We start from the raw sequence: 15122 nt of genomic DNA on the forward strand, positions 1-15122 counted from the left end.
TTTTTACATAAACTAAAAACACAGCAAACTTCAAGCTCAGTACATGAGTCCCTGCCTTGAAAACTGAATTACACTGCAAGTATGGGGCTAGTCTTTTAGAAGCAAATCTTAACTCAATTTCCGCAGCAATTTGCTGGAATTTCAACCTTATTTGGAGGGCTTGTACACAGTCATTAAAGTTACACAAGATCAGACAGTTCAACTTTTCCTCTGCAAAGCTACAACAGTAGGGCAGATAGGTCCACTACAAAACTTCAAATAGTCAAATAGTTTTGGTTAGATCTTGATTTATCATCTCTCTGTTCAGTCACTTTTACATTAATACAAGACTGACTGCTTTCACGTGACAGATGCTCATGTATGCACAGATGTGACCGTTCTATGATTAAAAAACCTTCATGCTTCATACATCCTAAACACAGCATTGCATGCCTTCATGCAAAAAATTAGATGGAAAGGAAAGGCTTCAATCAGTGGAGCAACTAGATCACTCCCAGGAAAGAACCCTGCATCATGAAGACCAAACAGTCCCTATATCCAATACATAAAATCTACTCGTAAATAACTAATATAGCGCAACGCAACTCTAAAATTTTACATGTCTAATGCAACCAAATGGCAAAACTTCTTCATAGTCTTTTAGGAGCCTGTGTTCCTGTTGTTTTTGAAATATACCCTGCTCCTTATTTCTACTTTAACGATGTCACATTTCAGCTACCCTCTCCAACTTGTACTATTAGGGTCTAATTCATGTTGAAAAGCCCATGTTCTCTTTGTTCTACTGAAAAAAATACAGAAGGGCAACAAGCCTGGCCGCTTATTGTCAATTACTGCCAGTGCCCAAAGAGGCTAAGATTCAGGTTTGATCTTGCTCTGCTCATTATCATCAGCTAATGACTTTTCAAAGGGGTTTTTAGGAATTCAAAGCATGACCATGCTTTACCTTACATACCATTATTTGTCTTCCTCCCGCCTTCTATGTGTAACATTAATAACAAAGCAAACATTTTTCCTGGCAGCTACAAAAGTTTCTTTCAGTCAAGAAAGTAATTAGAACTTTGTAGTATAGAGTTCAGGGATATGCTGTCTATTGCTTTGTGGTTAAGTGTTGCTATTGTTGAAAACCAATAATCTTTGGAGATAAAAAACTAAAATTGTCACACTTTCATCTTTTCACACTAATGTTTTAATATGAACATCATTCTGCTGGCATGTATTAGTCAGAGCTAATTAGTTTATACTTTAGTAGTAATTTTTGATATCATTTTATCCTCTAAAGAGTTATAAGATACATTTAGGACTGTCTATGAAACATAACACCTGGCAGGTCAACCTGCTAGTTATCAACATTTGAAAAATTACTTTATGTAAATGCTCACAAAGCAGTACATGTGCCAAAATGTTTCAGAACATCAATGTTTATGAGACAAATCTTAGTTGCATTCACTGCATTCAGCTACTACAGGATGAGTCATCCTTTCTATCCATTTTCCCCGTGGATTCTGTTCACGTCCCAAAGACATTTTAAGTAGGGAGTAAAATTTTGTTTTTCATAGGTGCACAGAGAAAAAATTGATCAGTAATTTGCAGTAGGATGAAAATTCACCTTTTCCATATTTAAAAATATTTCTAAAAGCAAAAGATTAAAAATAAATCTTCAAGTTTCTAGTCGATGCAGTGTAGTATAGCTCAACAGGAACTGCGATCGATCTTCATTACTATATGAAAAGTTATTTGGAGGCTCTGTAAACCATGTTTGCCAGCAGCCATTGAGAAGACCACCTATTTGTGTGAAGAGGCTGAATTTTCATAATATATATTTATATTTTTCAGATATAATTCCTAAGTGTACTGAATTTTACGCATTACAGACCCAGGATGATTTACAGTCACTAGCAGCACAAAATGTCAGAGTACACTGCCATTTCCTATGCTCTATTAATGTCAAAATAATAAATAATAAAGTCTATAAGATGCACTGAAAGAAATAAAGAGAATAAAGCAACAGCAGGAATTTATTATTTGGAATTGAAGTAATGTGAAATCACAATGTTTTAGAGGCAACTCTTTAGATGAGAGGTATTCGATCAAGCTTAAAGCTTTTCTGTTGCTTTTGCTCACTGTGTGTGATGCACATGCCTGAAAGTCTTTTGCCTTCAGCCCTCCTCTCACTGGGATATTTGTATAATTGGGAACCACATACTTCACTCCCATTGAATTTTTGCCTCTTATTGAGGCTTTTTTCTTTTGAACATTATTCTGAGGATTTGTGGAAAACAGAAGAAATGCAATGCGCACTTGTGCTGAACACCTCCTGCAAAGTACACACAATTCCCATTGCAGCTGACAGGACTTAAGAAGGTCAAAGTATTCAGAAGAAAAAATTCCAAAAAGCGTCTTAACTTGTGTGTGCACATGAAATGAAGAAGCATCTATCTCTAAATAATGTCTGATATATTCTAATGGAAGAGGAGAAAGAAGAAAAAAGGAATTAAAATTCAAATGCACAGCAAACAAGTTTACTTATCAAACTTTGTACCTTGCGGATTGTGGGAAATTTTCCTTCATACCGATAAAACCATCCAAAAGCTACAAAAAGGTAAAGGAAAAGTTTTTGTTTTTCTTCTTTAAAAAAAAAAAAAAGTCAAGGACTGGTTCCTATCAATCCCTGCTGATACGCAACTGATTAAAATTTATTTGAAGGCACAACAAAGGTTCAATATTACATGACAAGATCTTAGATCACTTCTTGATCAATTGTGCTAGTACACTTAGTCACAAATAATCCTTATTTACTGATACACATACCTTATGTTAAGTGAAAAAAATGCAATAAGTAAGCTTCGTATAGAACTATACAGCCATATGCGTTGCTGAGATCTCTATGGTCACAGTCTTACTTTACACTAGTTGTAACAAGCCGCCTCAAAATCAAACAGGTATTCAAACTCATTCAAGCTTGTGGCAGAACACAGTGGCATTTGAGTAGAAAAGAAAAGCTCCATTCCCTAGAATAAGCTAAGTAAAATCATACAAAATAATCCATTACCACAATTTTACACAATAAACACTAACAACACAGACAGTTCCAAGTATAATCCATCTTTTCTTAGGATTGACATGTTTTGTATTCTTGTCAAGGTATCTCTAGAAAGCAGTGACAGCAACAGTATTGTAACATTTCATCATTTACCAAAGGACCACACATATTGCCCTACCTAGCAAATACAAATGATGGGTTCAGCATCAAGACTGACTGTCAGGAGGAAGTGAAACACAGGAAGAATCTGAATCAGGATAGGAAGTTAAGGCTGAACAGCAAACCTGTTTGTCCTGCTTCATGATCACTTCATCCATGTCATCTGTGTCAAGTTGGTCATGTGCAACTCCCTTTAAATCTTCTAGAGAAACAAAGGAGGAAAGGAGTGAGGAGATAGAAACGACAGTCTAACTGGAGGTTCCCATGAAATAAAGAGATCCGCAATGTGTGACTAGGAGTTTCCATGAAATAAAAGAAGTTAGTAATGTGATACTTTTCCACATAATTGAAAAGAACTGAGGTCCTGCTTAAATCAAATCAACTTCCAACTTTCTTGTTAAAAAGCATCAGTTAGAGCAGGTGTAGCTGTTTTGAGCCAGGTACTTGCTAACTAAGAGCCATTACATGCGTTTGTCACACGTATCCACCTGCTTCCAGTCTTGACAATCATTAAATCATCTCTAGCTGGCTTGGACATAAAATAGTGATATATTCCATACAGCTCATTGATGTTGTGTCTGAAATAAATACCAAAAAAGCAGACTGAAATAAATTACTTACTTTTGTGTTTAGAATGAGGGGCAGAGTGCACTTCTGCAGTTACAGTTTTTAGAGATTTGGGAGGCTCTTTAGGCCCCCAGTCTTCTTCCCACTCCTTTTTAAATTTTTCTTCCTCTGCTGTTATCCTATAAGGAAAAAAATGCAGTTACGAATTCTAAGTATATAAATAACAACATTAATGTAAAATCATTACAATTATTTACTTTTAATTATTTTATTCTTTAAGATAAAGCATCATAAATGCCTTTCTCCCAAACCATATTCCTTTCATGAAGTGTCATTTTACTGACCAACCTAACCACTTGTTTCCAATTTATTGGAAATAAGTTCAAACACTAAAATGAGCATTCACAGCCCTAGGCTACACTAAAAGTGACTCCCCTGAAAAAGAAGTATAAATATAGTTGATACACAAAACACATTAAAGTCAGTATTCTAGAAAAAGAGAAATTATCACACTTCAGGACAAAGAAGTTCATAGAACAAGACAATTACCCAGAAAGTACCTAGAAAAGCACCATGATCCAAAAAAAAGGGCAGTCTGAAGGAAAATTCAGAAAATCCCAGGTATGTCACAACAGTACTGCCATGTAATTTATTAACTCGGAGCTTCACATATGGTGCCTTTAAGTGGCCTAAGGCCTGTTCTTGGCTCTAGCTAGTCCTGAACTGGTATATTGACATATGGTGCCAAAATTTACCAGGTCTTAGATATATATGACTATTTATACGGGGATTTTCTTGTTAATCCTTAGTTTAGCTAAGATAAATTTTAAAAATATCCACACGTGGTCAAAGCACTATTTAATAAAAATCTGATTTCCTGGATAGGATAGGTTATAAAACTTACTGTTTTCAATGCAACACTTAATTAAATCTCTCCTCAAAAAGCAAAAGCTTACTTAAAATTTATGAGTAAAATTTCTACTCAAGACAACTAATATCACATACTAAAAACATAAGCCTTAGTTTAGTCTAAATCCACTCAGCTTTGGTTTTCAGAACTATGATAGGCTGAAAAGGCTATTACTACACTGTGTACCTCTCACAGGCTGAACGAGCTACCTGTTGTTTTTTGTTGTTGTTGTTGTTTTTTGCCTTTTTTTAAAAAAATAAACTAAGTGGATATGTCATTAAGTGCCTGAGTATATGCATATTTTCCATCCCTTTAGTTATTCTTCTGTTTCGTCCTTGATGTGTTTCCTTCCAGGATACATTTCTTTTCTGTTAAAATTACATGTAGTGGCCAGTAGAGCAAACAAGTTCAGAGACACAGAACTTCTTCAATCTTAAATTACTCTATACATACTATTTAACTGTACTATATACACAGTATAACATACTCTTAAAATAAACATTCAACTTCAAGCTCACTTTGAATTTATTATCACTATAACCCTTGCGTTTTCCAGGTGCTGCTTTTCTGATCCGTTTCCTATTCTGCAACTCTGTGGTATACTTCCAGGATGCACTGGGCCCTATGCTTAGCTAAATATACAAATTTATTAGAAAACCATATAGAGAACGTTTTCAGACAGATCCAATACATAAGCACCTTTTTTTTTGGGAGGCAGCATATCGCCTATGCAGGTTGTTACTTACTGCTCTATTTCTCTGCGATATCTCTCTTCTTCCTCTGCAGCCTTCTGGGAAATCTCAATTTTTCTTCTATAACATCATGAATTAGGACATCACAATACAAATAATATTTTCTGAGTAAGAACTTCCATAAAGTGTGTCAGCATATAGTTAATATACAAACAGTAAACACATGCACATTAGAAAAAAAAGCTCCTTTAAAAAGTCTTTAAGATACCAAGAGTTCAACATGCTATTATTTAAAACCTGAGGACATTCAAGCCCATCTGCTTAAGAAGGATATCTGTTTAACTCTGTGAGTCACTATCTCCTTCTGAGACAGTTCCACAGCATGTTATTGTGAGAGTATGAATTTGTAACTGTTCCGCTAAAAATAACGGATGGGGGAATGTCACCAAGAAGATACAAAATATGACATTAAACCATAGGGGTATGACAGTCAGGGAACAGCGACTCTCGTACTGAAGACATGCATTTGAATAATGTTGGCTTGGAAAGCCCAGAGCATCAATGGGATAAGGAATTATGAACAGAGACTCCACAAAGGCAAGCATAATTTAACCTAAGTTGGGAATCTCCTCACAATTATTCCTGCCTTACATGCCCTTTTCAAATCCAAGCTACATTTTTCAGACCCTCCTACAGAGTCCTTACAATCTCTCTTTCTCTTGCTGCTCTTTGATGATTTTGTTAGTTTCCAGCGCAAGCCGCTTCTGATGCATTAACTCCTGGCGTTCCTGCTCATGAAGATGTGCTTCCCTCTGCCTCTCGTCTTCAGTCATAAACAGCTCTTTTCCCTGCAATCAGCACCCCAACACAAATCAGTCATGAAAGGGTCTCATTAACGTTTTTCTGGGGAATAATTCAAAACCAATTATGTAACAGCACATCCGTCATTTCCTCACATAACTTTCAGTGAGCAATGCTTTGTGAAAGACCCCCAAAAGACCTGGTAATTTCACTCCAAAGAGATACTCCAGTTTTGTTCCAATTTATGATGTGTTAAACATCTTAGAAGAGGCAAGCAACCACTAAAATCAGCAGCAGTAGTGTAGTGGTCATGCCAAAGACGCACTCAGTATGTCACCCAGAACAAACTCCACATTATGCTTTCTTGGAACCTAACTGAGCAATGCAATGCTAGAGAGCAGCACATTGAATGAATCCCAATGGTGAAGACAACTACACAGTCACTGTGTTTTAATGCTCCTGTGCCTGGCTGCTGTGGAAGAGTACCATCATTTAGGAAAAACGAAAGCAGGGAATATAGATTGCAAAAGATTATATTAGCTGATGTGTTTCAGTTGCTTTTGTTTCTATTTGATTTGCTTTATAATGAAGACACCAGCACTATTTTCTATTCAAGGAAGATATTTCAGTGGTGCTGCTTGTGGAACATTTTGAAAACATCTACCTAGTTTTCATTACTGAAATTAAAATCCTGAATTTCATTACTGAAATTAAAATTATGAAGGCAGAATTTTTCACATCTCTGAGGCTCAAAGTGTAGAGCTCTTGAAGAAAAACAGGCAGTGAAGAATGCCTTTGCATTAAGGTCTTTGCTTGACCAGTAAACAGGAGTAAAGAAACAAATAGTTTCTCTATTACAATCCCTTCTTCAGTACAGAGATGTGTACTGAGGAAAGGAGAAGCAAATGAGGTAAAGTAGGGTGGAGCAGAGGAGCTCCAAAGCAACAATTAACCATTTTAAGGATGCCAGTGGTAAACACTGGAGCAGTTGCCACCTTTTCTAATGGCCGGTAACATGTCTGGGTAGAACATCCTATCAATGAAATAATGAAAATCCACTCTGAACTGCCTTGGTTTGACTGAATTTGGCAGTGTAAACATTATAATGAAATGCGGCTTTACGTCTTATTTATTTTTACTATTTATTTGCCCATATAGTAGTTTTCACAAACATTGTGCTTTTGCAAGTATACTACTTACGGCGCCTGCTACCACAGAGATAGTCAAAGTACGGCTGCTTTTGAGCACTCTGACAGCCTGCAAATTAAAACAAATGAAAAAACCAGTCTGCATTTAATGATAAACATCCTGTATACAAACAATGAAAGATGCTCATTGTTAAGGTTGGAATTACCAAGAGACCTACATGAACTGAAAAAAGGTGGTAGCAATTCAGATCTCTAGATTCTCATGTTCAATATACTCTTTGGTTAAGTAGCCCAGTATCAAAACATGTTTTTGCAGCCAGGAAAATGGGATAGAAGCTTAAAAACTGTCAGCTATGTATTCATGGAATTAGGAATTCTTATTTCTTACCTCTTTATGATCCACATTAGAAAAGTCCACTCCATTTACCTCGACAATCTGATCACCAACCTAAAGGAGTTAATCCATATTTTAGTACGGATGCTGACTTAATACATATACTAACCAGATTTGGAGGGAGAGAGAGAGAGAGAGAGAAAGAGAGAGAGAGACTCTATCTAACATTCTAAATACAATAATTACCAGTACTGACAGGGTATAAGGGGAAAACTGGCCAGGTTTGCATGTCCTCCCATAGGTATTTCTTACTGCCACTGTTTGAGACTAAATACTGAGCTAGGTGGAATATTGGTCTGACCCAGGATGTCATCTTGTTGTTAAAATGTAGGGAACTTGCTTGACTGGAAATGTAATACACAACATTTCTTTCCTATGGAAGGAAATCACAGCTAGTGATTCTACAGTGATCCAGAAACCATGAAGATATAAATGCCAAATAAGATTTCCTTGTAGTACCTCCCTTGGAACATGGCATACATACCTCTAAGCCCACCTCTGCTGAAAGAGAACCTGGCTTAACGTTGCTGATAAAAATGCCTGGTTTTTGTGTTGGACCACTGGAAATACTGGTGTAAGATTAAAAAAAAAATAAATCAATAATATTTACACACTAACACAAAGTAAGCAAGAAGGCTTGAACTTAGACTGCTAAAACCTAAAAGAAAATCATCCAAGCTTGTAAATACTGCTTTAGATGCTGAAACTAACATAGTACACTGACCTACACTAAGTTCCTGGGACACTAGTGGTATTGAAAAGCCAGCATGTAATACAATGATGAATTAGTAATTTCTTGCATAGTTATAAACTGCAATTCATTATGTATTTAGAAGCAAAAAAGATGTTGCAACCAGGGTCCAACATCTAGCGAGGAAACACTGAGATGCAACCTATGCTGGCTGCCAACACAGCAATTATTTGTGAGGGTAATATTTCCAGCAGGTGATACAGAACCACCCTTACAGGTTTGTAAATATATTTTTAAACTTGATATCTTCCACACAATATAAAAGAAAACTTGCTTTAGAAAATATTCTGTTCAGTCCAATCTTGCTAATTTCAACTACTGAATGTACCTACATGTCTAATAAAGCCTCCATAACTAGATGCAAGGACATGAGTCTGAGAAACTTCTGTTTGTATTTCTAAAAATGTTGAAAATTCAACATTAATTTTAGGAAATGGATATAGATGGGCAATGGCCTTTCAGTTCAGAAAAGTTTCACAGAAAGCAGTCTAAGTTCAGGGAATCAATCTAACAATAGGCAATGCTGGAGCCTGCTATGTCACAGAGCAGCACTTAGAAGTATTTACAATTTTAAAAATTTAAAAGCATTTAAAAGGTCGAGTTCCACGACACAACTTGCGTTATGTAACTCAAATTTAACAATAAGAGCAAGACTATAGAGAACTATTTTGATTTTAAGTCAGAACTTGGGACACAGGTGTTATACTTTGTGTAATAATATATCATGTGTCACGGATGTCCTGCTGTTAGTCTTCCTTATCCTGTGTGGTTCTCCACGTCCCTGATATCATACCAGTGAATGAAGGAAATGACTGCCTTGGATGTCTCATTTAACAAATCAGTGATACTAAGTAAGAACCAAGCACCCACCTGCATCCCATGCCTTTTGTACCAATCAAGCTAATGAAGACTTTCTTCTCTTTATTGTCTCTCCCTCCAGAAGAAGCAAGACCAGCAACACTGCCCTTTCCTTCCTGCAGAAGGATTAAAAAATGCTGCAGACATTATTCTGTGTTGAAGTTCTATCAAGACTACTATAAATATCATAAAGCCAGGACCAAACCCTGACAATATCAAGGTAAGATTCCTCGATGGACCTACCAGAAATGAATGTGAAGTACAGTGGAACAATTTGACTGAGGTGAAAGACTGAACTTATCTATTTGGAGAAAATTGTTTAAATAATCAAACTTCTATCCACTAAAGGATGAAGGAAAATTAGAAGAAAGTGATATGGCAAAATAATCATTTAGATCTTTCTTGACAAAAGAGCTGGAAAAATAGCTGATAATGATTACTATTTAACTAAGCCTTTCTTTCTGAAAGCAAAAGATTGATAATTGTGGCCTTCTCTTCATTGCTGCAACCCATTGAAGTCGTTTGCATTCATACCTGTCTTTCTTCCACCAATATAACAAAGATAGACCAAATAATCTGTTAAAGATTTATATAGATAAAGATTGGCCTGGTAAATTAATAGGCTCAAACAAAATAGGGTACTATTTCATGAGTACAAGATACTCCATTTGTATCAGGCCTTTTTCTAGTGATTCTAGAATCATTTCATGTCACAAAAGATGTTTCTCCCAGAACACTTGTAACAAGATATTGCACCTTAAAAATAAATAAAATGACTAATGTGATAAGCTCAGAGGATAGAGTGGCTCAGAACAATTACAGACTTCCCAGAAAATGTCTTAATAAAATATTGATCTCTTACCCCAGATTCCGACACAAACTGGTCCACATATTGCCACTTAAGGGGTTCATCTGCTGAACTGGAAGGAAAAAGTGATTAAAAATAATGGTGAGCTATTTAAATGGAACATTGAATAAGCGTTCAATTCTTCAGGCTAGTAAAGCTGGTCAAACTTAAAATCGAATAAACCTCCTCAAGTGAAACAATATTGGGAAACTTTAAGAATAACCAGGAAAATAATCTTAAAAACTGAAACAGCTTATACAAATGTCTATGCAGAGACACACCTATCATCGTTAACATTTGTCCACCATTCCGCTTAAAGGTTTGCCTTTTCAAACAAATTGGACAAAGGACAATAGTTTGAACTTTTTTTTTTATGAGCTCTGAAGCAGTTCTCAGATGTTGTATGCTTGCAGTAGCAGCAGAGATCTATTAAGCAAGGTGCATTGGTAATGAAATTTCCAGGTTGCATCCACTAAGATAGAAGACATAGGAAATGGTTCATTTAAGTAGGCAACTGGCCTAACAACTCAGATATTTTAAACACCCCATCTACCTGCTCATCACACTAGGCATACCATTTTAACTAGGTAAGGAGATGCCTGTTCACAAGTTTTCCAACATACAGATAAACATAGTGGTTCTTTGAATATTGAAAGGTCTGTGTGAAAATTAAATATTATTACCTTTTGACAGGTATCATTCCAATATCTGAAAAAGAAAAATGCAGTGTTAAGTAACAGCATTTCAACAGATCACTAGCTATCGATCAGCAACAACCTTTAGCAATACAAGAGATTTTTGAAGTTACTTACGTCTTACTTTTATGGACACTATTTTCTTTGTGCGAATGAGGTTTATGACTTCCTCATGTGTGCATGACGAGATGGAATATCCATTTATACGAACTATCTCATCTCCAACCTCAGAAATGAAAAATAGAAGGAAAAAATGTAAAATAAGGTTAAAAAAAAGTTTCTAAGCAATGATGTGATCTGGCAATTATTTAGATGCAGAGGTTTGATGACATTGATTTCTCAATATTTTGGGGATTTCAAGTAAATGCCAGATAAGATTTACCTGTATTTGCCTGAAACCAATTCTCAACACCAACAGTATAGATAAATGTCCAGAATAACAGTTTTACAAATAACATATGGTGGAAAGCAGAAAGAGGAGCCGGACTTCAACCCCGCAGATTATCTTATATACAGGTATCCATATTTCAATTCGAACAATTTTGGAGTAATTTTCCTTCTTTATGCATTAGCAATTCAAGTTTTTACCACATGTTCTCTAAAATACTTTCCTAACTCTTCTGATCAATAGGAAATTAATCTTGATCTTATTAACTTGCCAGATTCTTGATCAGAGTACTGCATTGTTTTAATGAATTTAGCTCAATTTCAAATGCAATATCTTATTATTTACAATAGTCATGCACTAGCATAATGAATATTTATTTTGGGGTGCAGTAGTTTTAGTCTTCTTGGATCATCTACATGACTTACAAAATTGAGTGCTATTAATATGACAGCTTTTTCAGGTGTTTTCACAGCAGCAACCCATCCGTTCCCCTTCATAGACTATGGCTGGTGAGACAGTACTGCCACACTATTGTGGCCCCTAGGCCCCTAACATGGAAAAATAAAGTGGGAAAACTTGGGGCAAAAACCATACAAGGAAGTTCCCAGCAGACAGAAGGCAAACCAATCACTTATTACCAAGCTTACTCAGGTTTCTGTGTGCACCAACTATATATTTGGGCTCCATGGATAACAAAGCATGATCAGAAAAGACCAAGAATGGGTACTCTGAATAGCAGAGACAATACTAGGGTCATCCCTAAGGCAAACTCAAGTGTAAGTAGAAGTAGCTTCAGCTGCAGCTCATGCCTATTTGGTGATAAAATGACAGTATATGGATGCAAAGCTTTAATTTAAAAAGGCTTCTTCTCCTTTAATTTATACCCATATTTGATACATGGCAACTTGGACGTCTTCTATTTTCTCTGAACTCTGCCTAATGGTCCCCCCTTAGGTAGGTAGCCTAAGAAGAAATCAGGGATGTAGACACTGCCTACATCATTTAAAGGTGTATCTTACTAGCTGCTTGAGATGACACTGAAAAATGCAAGGCCTTGGCCAGAGCATTATAAGCACTTTTGCCTGATAAGAATCATGTGATGTGACTGTGTGAAAACTAGTGCCAACTCTCCCCCATTAGGCAAATCAACCCAAATTAATCCTCTGCACAGAAGGATAGGTAAACGCTTACCAGGAAATGGCTGAAACAAACCATCAATGCTACCCTCATCTGTCTCTGTACTTTGATCTTCACAAGCACAATGCCAAATACCTTGACTTTACTGTTCTCCAGGAACATTTTCTACTGTGAATATTTATATGTAAAACATATCAGAATGCCACATGAGTAGTTGACAGGATCTTTCTTGTTAATATTAATAGGATTTTGTTCTTAATTAATGAAATTTTGTGTGGTCCCTTGCATACAAATCTGCTTTCATGGCAGCATTATTCCTAGTTAATGATTGCCTACATTTTCCAATTAAGACTCAAGTTTCAAGCTGCAAAATTTTGTTTGCTTAGGCTTAAGTTCTCCATGCTAGTGTCCTCTTTAGGCTGATTTTAAATTTTGGCAAAGCTAAAGGAACAAGTTCTAAACAACAAAACTTGGGTGGAATGAATTCTTGCATTCATTAAAGAAAAAGAACAACAAAAAAAAAAACACAAAACCCACCATATCTACAATCACTTTGTTGAGAGGGTCTGTGCTTTCACTGTAGGTTTGGAAAAGGTCCTTATGCTACAGATTGAATATTAAGAACATAAAGTCTTAGTGAACATCATCATTGACCCAAAATATTTAGGAGGAGAGGCAGGCTCATTGTAACAGATTTAATGAAAGTTAGTTAATGTGATGACTCCGCCCATGCTAACTCTGGTCTGGGGGAAACTTCCCTTTCATCCAGTTGCTTGGTACGAAGATCAGCTGTGAACATATTCGCAGAGCAAAGAAGTTGGCTGGAATCCAGGGGGCCAAAGAGTCTCCATGGGAATAGAAAGTAACGAGAAGTTTCATTCAGCCTTAACCACAAAGTCATTTTTGCACAATGGCGTTTCCTCACTATCTGCTTACATCCCTAAAGACTTCATTGTAATACTGTTGTGTAAATATTACAATAAACAGTGTAATTTTTAACACAACGTTCATTAAGACAGTGCAAGCAACCACTACCTTAGTTAACTCTATGATACAAATGTTTTTCTACAGAACACTACTATTTCTCTTTTCAGCCAAATTCTACAAGTCTCCCCCATAGAGACTTGGCAACTTTACTGTCACTAGAAAGACAGAAGGTAACACCACCATTCTTAGTCATACCAAGAAAGTGATCTACTGTGGCCACATAGATTAAATCATGCAGTCTATCTACTGTTTTTTCCATCATGCAAGTTCAATGACAGTATCTGCACCTGAAGAGGCTTTTCACAAGTGAAGAAGTCACAGTGTAGCTCACTGAGGACTAGCTTCCCTGTATCTTGCTGACAATTTTAGGGAAAAAATGAGCATAGCTAGAGACTCCTGCTCTGGTTCTGTGCATCTCAGCACCAAATGCTACAATTTGCCTTGCCGCATTCATGTTGGAGGAGCAAGTGGAACTGGAAGCATGAATTCCTCAGTACAGCCTGTACCTTAGAGACTGTCACCTGGATTGTGATACCTTTACCCTTAGGTGATGGGACATTGGACATGCCATTACCCACTGCCTCCACTCTTATTTGCATGGAAAAAATATCAAGTTTTTCTACGGTGCTCTGTTCAGGTGGAAAAAAGGCACCAAAACCCACACTGTACTTTTGCACTTCTTTCACGAACTTCTACGCTGAGAAGTGCCGTATGGTGTGCAACACTATACAAAACACTACAAATACGTCTACTGTACCAGCATATCACATGCAGTGTGGTGTCCACTAGAGATTGTAAAGTTCAGCTGACGCCACATAGCTTCAAAAGACTAACAAAGTGAAAAAAAAAATAATAATATGGGACTCTCCCGAAGTAGAGAACATTTTGCAGAGGCAGAACAACTGCTGTCCACAGCTCTTAAATGTGAGACTGCTGCTCCACCTGCTGGGCAGCCGATATCTCACCCATGGCAATGGCCTGCATGCAACTCAGCACCCCAACCAACTGGGATCAATTGCAACGCTCTAACTTACAAAAGCACCCCCATTTTAAGACTGCAAATGGCAGTGTTGTTTGTGAGTCTTCGTGTAGTTTTTGTATCAGGAGACTAGTGTTGCTCTGACGATGTCATCATTCACTAAGCTAGTCATATCTGTTATATCATTATATTATCTCCCTAACAGGCACACGTTTACATAATCATAATTTCAGCCAAGAACGTATTTTATTTTCCCTGCCCATAAAGGAATGAACGTTTCCCTTTCAGATATTTTCACTGCTCACCTTTACCAGGTAGTCATTTCATTTCTGAAGCTGCTCAGCACTCTGAACTTATCCTAAAGACATTTCTGTTGCTGACAATGAAAATTGATGTTGCTTTATAATGATGCCTGTCTAGGCCAAAACTACTGCAGACATCATGGGCATGTAATGAATCACTTCTTTTTAGTACACTTCAACTGTTTTTTCTGAAAAGTGTCCATATACTGAAGTAATTGATAGCTGTTTTCATACATTTTGTTGCTTTAGTACTAGTGTCATTCTATATCAAGCTGTTGAATCAGAAGCAGTAAAGGTAAAAGTCTGCAGGATGAGCAGAGTACAACAGTAATGCTTTCTTTGTTATTGTATATCACCATTTCCCTACAAACAGGGAGAAGACAGACTATTAAAAGAGAAGCTGCAAACCTAACTTTTCCCAAGTGAAATGCCTCTCATTTTCAACTTTTAACATGGGAAATATAGTA

The 15122-nt window shown here is 36.7% G+C and overlaps 1 protein-coding gene across 4 annotated transcripts in view; it reads right to left on the minus strand.

Moving 5' to 3' along the window:
* The window catches only part of USH1C (USH1 protein network component harmonin), a 45267-nt gene that overhangs the window by 19644 nt on the left and 10501 nt on the right, over positions 1-15122 (minus strand). For all 4 annotated transcript variants that reach the window (XM_035550377.2, XM_035550374.2, XM_050711089.1 and 1 more), the window contains exons 5-15: positions 10980-11088; positions 10851-10875; positions 10183-10240; positions 9333-9436; positions 8196-8280; positions 7706-7765; positions 7370-7426; positions 6074-6216; positions 5423-5488; positions 3821-3945; positions 3325-3401 (exon numbers count right to left, since the gene is read on the minus strand). In XM_035550377.2, the coding sequence (XP_035406270.1) occupies positions 3325-3401; positions 3821-3945; positions 5423-5488; positions 6074-6216; positions 7370-7426; positions 7706-7765; positions 8196-8280; positions 9333-9436; positions 10183-10240; positions 10851-10875; positions 10980-11088 (909 nt within the window). The remainder of the gene's footprint in view (positions 1-3324; positions 3402-3820; positions 3946-5422; positions 5489-6073; positions 6217-7369; positions 7427-7705; positions 7766-8195; positions 8281-9332; positions 9437-10182; positions 10241-10850; positions 10876-10979; positions 11089-15122) is intronic.

The sequence above is a fragment of the Cygnus atratus genome, chromosome 5 (genome assembly GCF_013377495.2).
Source record: "Cygnus atratus isolate AKBS03 ecotype Queensland, Australia chromosome 5, CAtr_DNAZoo_HiC_assembly, whole genome shotgun sequence".
Lineage (NCBI taxonomy): Eukaryota > Metazoa > Chordata > Aves > Anseriformes > Anatidae > Cygnus > Cygnus atratus.